We start from the raw sequence: 7,456 nt of genomic DNA on the forward strand, positions 1-7,456 counted from the left end.
TCCTGTTTCACTATCTTCCTCATATCTGGTATTTTTCGGAGTCTGTTCTTGCTCAACGCCTTCGATGTTACTCAAGCAAAAACAGTGTAAACAACATCTTGGCAGGAGATATTGATAGTCCTCCTCTGAATCCCCCCTTTGGTTTCTCTTGTCCCAATCTTTTCTTTTTCGCTCTCTCCTCCCACCTCTGGGGGATTTTTTTCTTGAGCAAACTTTTATCACATCTGCTGATCTGTGTGTGGTTCACAGCTCTGGTTTTTGAGGAAATAGTGCGAGAGGTGTTATTCTGGTTGCCTGCACAAACTTTGACTTGTTTATTACGGGTTGCTATGCACGTAAGTTAATCGTTGACTCATTTACTGCTACTTTTACAGCATGGCGTAGAATCGATAGTGTTATCAGCAGGTGCAAACAAAACCTACTAGTATTTCAGTTCTACAATTTTACAATTTCATTTAGCTTTTATCCAAAGTGACACACATCTGAGAGCACAGTAAGCAAGGATCTAGTCAGGAGAAAACAATCTAGATAAGTGCCATAGAACAAATTTAAGTGTGATATGGGTGTTGATGCCAATAGCAGGCTGTGTGGGAGGTAATAGGATTTTTTTTTTGTTTTTTTTGTTTGTTTGTTTTCTGGCTGTCAAGTGCAGAGGTGTTCAGTGAAGAGCTGGGTCTTTAGTCTTTTCTTAAAGACTGTGAGGGAGTCAGCAGATTGAACAGAGCTTGGTAACTCGTTCCACCACCGTGCAACCACAGAGGAGAAGAGTCGAGCTATCGACCTCGTGCCCTGCTATGGTGGTTGCATGAGGCGGTTTTTGTTGGTTCAGCGTAGTGAGCGAGAGGAAGTGTAGATCTGCATGAGAGAGTTCAGGTAGGAGGGAGCTGCTCTCGTTGCAGTTTTGGTAAGTAAGTGTCAGGGTTCTAATTCATCACACAAGAGGCGTTTGAAAAGTTAAGTCAAACTTTATTTGAAAGTCATTGTGACTGTATAACCTATGAGCTGTCAAAGTCTAAAAAGATGGTCCAACATTTTGATTAGAAGTTAACTGACTGACGACTGTAGATGGTGTTATGGAGCAGGTAAAACACACATGACTGTCATTCTCAAACCCTTTTTAAACCTTTCTAAACTTACTTACACTTGACTGATGGATGTGCTTGTTCTAGCCTACTAACTATAAATTCTATACTTAACATCACAGTAAACCACAACGCGACGCACACGTTTTTCTTGCTCTAGAGCTAATCTGTCTGCTCAGCTTTCATTCTTATCATTATTTTTTTTTGTTAAAGCTGCATTATTGCGGCACAGTCCTGCAGCTGTAGCAGGGAACATTTTCAAAAACTAACCTTGGTGGTGCATTCAAGAACACCGTGACATCCAAGAATTGATGGCTGTGTTGCCACAAGGACACTACTGGCAGATGCACAAAAAAGCAACCAAGGACACGGTGTAAAATAAATCAGGGACGTGGTGGTTTCATCCATTTAAGATGTGAGAAAAGCCGCAGTAATGTAGATGTTAAAGTAAAGGGTGACGCAAACTCAGTGCTAAATGTGACAGATTGATAATGACTGATTTCTGCACGGTGTACTGAAACGATCTGGATGTCACATGTTATGGTTTGCGGTCATGTAAAGTACATTTGATTTTAAGGTAATGAGCTAAAACATGCACAGCAGCTGGAATGATCTTTGAGAAAAAATATTATTTACAAGCAGCCTAGCAGAAGGTAGTTATGAAAGTGCGGAAAATGATTTGTTTTGTTTTAACAGTTAAAAGGTCTCTACTTATGTGTGTGTGCTTGACGTGATGTGTGTGCTGCATAAGTGCGCATGTTCATGTTGGTCCCTATTTTTGGTCCAGTTGATCTTGAAAACAGTCCGGTCACATTTCTCCTCATGGCCAAGGTAAGAGTCAGAGTTTCTCCCTCCTTGCTGACTGGCCTTTTCGAGGACAGGAGGAGGAGGAGGAGGGTTTCAGCGTTGCTCCGGTTCTTCAGGGTTTGGGGAGGATCTGCCTGAGTTGCCCGTAGCCCGTCGAGCCGGCTTGAGATGCTCCTTTATTTGTGCCCATTTGCAGGCCGATGACATTTTTGCCTTCGCTCAGCTGCTCCTCTGTGAAATCCCTCCTGTTCTCCTGCGCCTTTCTGCTCACACACAAACACGCATCCGTCAGTCCACAATCTCATTCCTCACACCTCCTTTGTTTTTCAGCTTTCCACACAGAGAGAAACGAAAAAAACAAATAAAATCCTCAAACAAAACTCACCTATGGAACCAGTTTGGGTCTCCTTTGTAGTTCCCATCATCCTTCGTGACAGCCAAGCTACCCAGGGCCATCAGGGTCCTCTGGACGGCAGCCAGGTCTTTGCCTGCAGATGTGGGACAGCGTCACATGATTAGAACACACACATCTACAGGGAGGAGACAGCGACCTGTGCACGCCACCTCTGAATGCACCTTCAGTTTTATGCCGAAGAAAGTCTGCAAATCACTCAACAGGGCTTCACTGTTACAATGCAGACGAGGTCTTCTGGTGGTCTTACCTTCAAAGAGGTCTACAGTCTGGAACATGTCCGTTTTGGTGACTCCATATCTTTCAGCAGCTTGAAGGAACAATGCGATTTGCTCCATCTGCTTGAATGCCATGCCAGACTTCTTGATGCCCTTTAACGGCTTGTTGACTCCGTACAGGCTGTTGATGAGCTCACAAAGTACCTAGACACACACACAGAGCACATATCCTCCTCAGCATACTGCATTTACAGTGTGAATTACAAGGATCCATGTACTTGTGCAAACCCAACACTCACACATCCATCCTTGAGCCACTCCTGGAAGCCGGCCCTGCATGAATCGGGCTGACCCACTCCAGAGCCACACTGGGCGATGATCCACTCCACCAGCCTCGCCTCCAGTTCCGGGTCGTATTTCTTATCAATCTTACACTGAACCTCGCGGGTCAGGCCGTAGGAAGGACCTCTGTTTGACATGTTGATCCTGCTGGGAGGGAAAGTTAGCATTAGATAGGCCGGGAGCTGAGCAAACTTTCCTCCCTGCCAGTGTATTGTGTCCTTTTCGATGTGGATATTTCATAGATGGAACAACATTCACGTACAAATCCCTGCCCTGCTCATGCCAACATTCCTGGCTGCAGTCAGAACAAATAAGATTTTGGTCATTCTCTTCCTGATTTGTGCATGAATGTGTTTCTGTTGTGTTTTTAGTGTTTTGTGAGAAGCTTTTAGTTTCAAGCTTTTAGAATGAGAACAATTTTCAAATGTGAGCCAAATTTTTTTTTCTGGCTGATCCTCGCTTCCTCCAGCGGCTGTTTTATTGTTGCCTATTGCAAATATTTACTTACTTACAGTTACTGTTATTTTACATATTTTGTGAAATTGTAGATAGTAACGCATCAAATCACAGAAAAGATATTATTCATTTAAATTTTAATTGTTACAAAAAAGATCAAAACTGAAAATCTGTTTGTTTTTTGTTGTTTTTTTTTACTTTTTACTGTATTTAAATCAGCCAAAAATATTGGTACTTTATAGATATTTGCCATTATTTGAAATGAAAAAGCATTTCAAGGCTTGAAAAATTGTTACAAAAATAAACAAGTATTAAACTGTTATTTTGCATATTTTTCCTGTTTTGTTAAAATACAGATAATAAGTAGTAAAATCACAGAAAAAGTCATAATTTACATGTTAACTGTAAAAAAAAAAGCGAACAAAAGCAAATGTATTTAAATCAGCTGAAATATAATTTTTCATTCATTTTTTTACTGTTTTTTGGTTTTTAAATATTACAATATTCCTCTATTTTTTAACATATTTTTTCAGACACTGTTGAAGCCAGATTTTGACCATTGTTTTACAGAACTCTTTGTGCGATAGAGAGCTAAGTCAGAGGTTCATGCTACACTCATATACGTGTATGGAATACAGATCTACAGCCTAAAGCCATTCAGCTCAGCTCAGCATAAAGACCAAAAACTGTCCGACAGTAACAACATTTTCCAAACTTTAAAGGCAGGATTAAGGAGTAAAGAAAGAAGTCAATACAAAGTTGACGTATACATTGTCTCTGCTTTTCTATAACGCAGCAAAGCTCCTCCAGTTTTAGAATAATCCATCATCTTTAGCATTAATCCTAATGATATGGTGTGCAACACAATGACAGAGTGACGCTCTGTATTCCCACCATCCAGACAATGGCAGTGTAATTATTTAACAATGACATTTTGCGCCATGGAAATTAAAATGCTAAATGTCTTGAGGAATTACGAGCCTGCTGCTCTCTGTGAGTAATTATGGTGGGCCTATCTCACTTATTAATGCAGTATGAGCTTCCTGTTGGCCTCAGTAGGACCGCCCTGCTCACTGCATCCTGTTTGCTCATTCAGCTGTCACTTCCTTCCTCCATTCCTGACAAAGGTAGCTATGTGCATACAGGAATCTAAACAAAACAACACACTGTTGCTCTCTATGGGAACGGCCTTTAAGAACAAACAAACTCTACATCGAGCCACTTAAATTATGAAAATATCAGCCTACACAGGAACCACCGCCATGCAGTTATTGCCTGTGCAGATTACAGAGTCCAGACAACATCTGAAGATGTTTATATCAGACAGGAAAGTCTTCTATGTGCACACTGCAAATCTATGGAATGTTTTCTCTGCAAATGTGGTGAAACTGGCCTTTCTGACTTGTAACAGGCTGGAGATTCAGTGTAGGATTACATGCATCTGTGCAAATATGTGTCTTTTGTTATTGCAGGCACACTAGCTTTAACATACACTCATTTATTTCTCGTGGGCAGAGAGGCACACCTATTAAGTCCCCTGTGGGCTTGTGAGTCCTGCACAACATGTGATGATAGGTTGACAAATCATCATTGTGTCCAACAGTCCCACACTGGAGCTGCTATGGATCACACACATTGTGCTCTGTTCATTGTCTGAGGTCACAGTGGTTCTACAGGCATGTGGAGGATAAGTGTCTTCCTGTCTGCTAAGTCGTTCCAAAACCAGTCTGCTACAGCAACAAGAATGAAATAAATATTCAAACATCCAAGAACTCTTGAACAGTCTCTTTCTCAACACAGAGGAGTTCCATCTGTTGTGTACCGGCACGCCCAGAGAACATCCAGCAGCTGCAAACATCACGACTTATCTGAGCGAGCGATGAGGGATAACGGAGTCAGAGAGCCTCTCACTTAGATTAGACTTTTCTATCGGGCCTTGCACCTTGATCACGCATGTGCGTCGTGTCAGTGTCACCCCACACTGTGCATTTCAATCATATCTTGCATTTACAAGGTAGGGTTTATGGTGGGCTCGGTTGTAAACTGCAACAAGTACGGACCGTTCAAGCGGGGCGCGTCTGCAGGTGTTTGTGTGTTTTGGAAGATTATGTGGAGCCATGTACTCTAAAAAAAAAAAAAAAAATCAACTATGAGCAGCCTTGCCTAGTGTTTAGTGGGAACATCTTGTAATCATAGAGTCGCAGCTACCACCCCCCACTACCACCACGCTGCGTGAGCTGCCGGGGTTACTGAGGTGATTTGTAAAGATAAAAATAAGAACGATAAAAATAGGGCAGAATAGATATTCATTCATTTGCATTTTCAGTCCGTAGATTTGAGCTCCACGTTGTTCCCTGTTTAACCTCAAACATACATGTCTGTAATGTCTCTGAAATAACCAGATGTACCTTTCTGGCTTCTGCTACATGACTGTGTTGCCACTAATCTGGCTGTTGTTGTTCATTATAAATGGTCTTACTGCACATGAAAAGTCAAATTATGGAGAAAAACCTAATTTGCTTTATATTTATCATTATTTATTCAGATAAAAGCACACTGAAAAACTCCTGCATGATAGAAATTACCTTCAAACACCCATCAGTGAAACTATACATGAGTATTCTTTACACAGTTCACACTTCCTAACATCTAACTGCTGTTCTCAGCAAACTCCCTGCTCTACATTGTTCACTCTGCTGCTCCCATACTGCATGTGAAGCATCTTACTCAGACCCAACTCCAGTCGTTACTGTTTAACTTGTCATACGTCTCATCTCCGCCCAAATTCTTCAACTTTCATGTCATAGTAACCTGCAGTAAACCGCTATGAGATGTTTCACAACGTTCTTGCAGTTACAACAGGGCGTCGTAAAAACGCGTCATCGGCTCAGTTCTGAAACTGATGTGACCACAGTGGACCTGAAATAGTTGGCGGGATTATTTCTTTCAGAGTTCACGGCCACGTTTCTCTCTTATCCCGCACATGGCCCAACTGTTAATTCAGCTTTCCTACCATCAAAGATTGCAGACACCACGTAACGGTACAGCCGCTGAAAGAAAGTTAACCACGGTTCATAAATGTGACTGAATGTGTGGCGTTCAAATGTGGCAGCTCAGTGTTTAGAGCAGGTATTAAATGAGGAGCTGACAAACTATTAGACAGCGTTGATGAGGGATTTGTCAGAGATTGAACCTGTTAACACTCCCTGAAACCGCTACAGGCCTTGCATGACGTGAGGAGAGTGTTCGGAGGAGAAGGTAGATAAGAAACAGAATTTCATAACTCAAGAATTTAGAGGCTCATGCAGAGGGCAGGCAGGGAGAGCTAAACATTAACTCAGCTTTCAGCCTCAGTCTGTGTATGAGCTAACATAAGCTGGAGGAAATTAGACAGAAAGCAAAGGGTGGGGTGGATGATATATCACAGATTCCTGCACAGAATCCCCCCACCAGCCCCGCCGAGCAACAAAGAAATCTTTTGACTGCCAGTGAGAGTCCAGAAAACTGAGACTGATAAGCGGGAAAGAAGCGTGGCGTTCACTTACTTTGTGCAGTAGATCTCAGGTGAATTCAGGTGGAGTTGTGCTCTTGATGCTCTGCTCCCGCTATTCTTCTTCTACAACACAGCGCAGAGTGCACTGTACAGGACTGCCAATATAAATACAGCAAACACCCCCGTCTGAAATATATGACTTCACCACATTCAGCAGAAAGAGGGAGCAAGAGAGAGCGACGCCTCCAGGTCCTCTTATTTCACTCTACGGCCCGCCCCTGGCCTCTTTTTTTCTTCTTCCCTCCTCAAACTGTAATTCCTTATTTAGGAGAAGGACGGGAAGGAAAAACAGAACATGTGACTCGAGAGTTTGGTGTGGTCACTGAAAAGAATTCTCTAAATTTCTCCCTCTACCACCGAAGAACAAGACAGGATTACTGGGAGAGGAGGGAGGGAGGGGATGATAAAATCCTGGAGAACAGTGAAGTTCCAGGGAGCACAGGAAGGGAGTTACAGTAATTAGAGAGCAGTGGAGCACATGTAGGAGATTATTTATCGCCTCCATTCAGACCGGTGGCGTTTTGTGGTTCTTTCAAATCTGCCTGAAACTGAAACAGACAGTAAGCGGCTGTGGAACGTGAATCCC

At 42.5% G+C, this 7,456-nt stretch overlaps 1 protein-coding gene across 2 annotated transcripts; it reads right to left on the minus strand.

The window, feature by feature from the left end:
• Positions 1–945: 945 nt before the first annotated feature.
• On the minus strand, positions 946–7,038 carry LOC103363271 (transgelin). 2 transcript variants are annotated; one of them, XM_008289952.1, is made up of 5 exons: positions 6,863–7,038; positions 2,819–3,005; positions 2,552–2,723; positions 2,275–2,377; positions 946–2,152 (listed from the first exon to the last, which is right to left on the minus strand). In XM_008289952.1, exons 2-5 carry the CDS (start codon positions 2,996–2,998, stop codon positions 2,002–2,004), a joined length of 606 nt encoding a protein of 201 aa, XP_008288174.1. In that variant the 5' UTR covers positions 2,999–3,005; positions 6,863–7,038; the 3' UTR covers positions 946–2,001. The 2 variants fall into 2 exon arrangements, with proteins under 2 accessions (XP_008288174.1, XP_008288173.1); XM_008289951.1 differs by having other exon boundaries at positions 2,819–3,008.
• Positions 7,039–7,456: the final 418 nt, after the last annotated feature.

Source organism: Stegastes partitus, unplaced genomic scaffold, assembly GCF_000690725.1.
Source record: "Stegastes partitus isolate 25-593 unplaced genomic scaffold, Stegastes_partitus-1.0.2 Scaffold647, whole genome shotgun sequence".
NCBI lineage: Eukaryota > Metazoa > Chordata > Actinopteri > Pomacentridae > Stegastes > Stegastes partitus.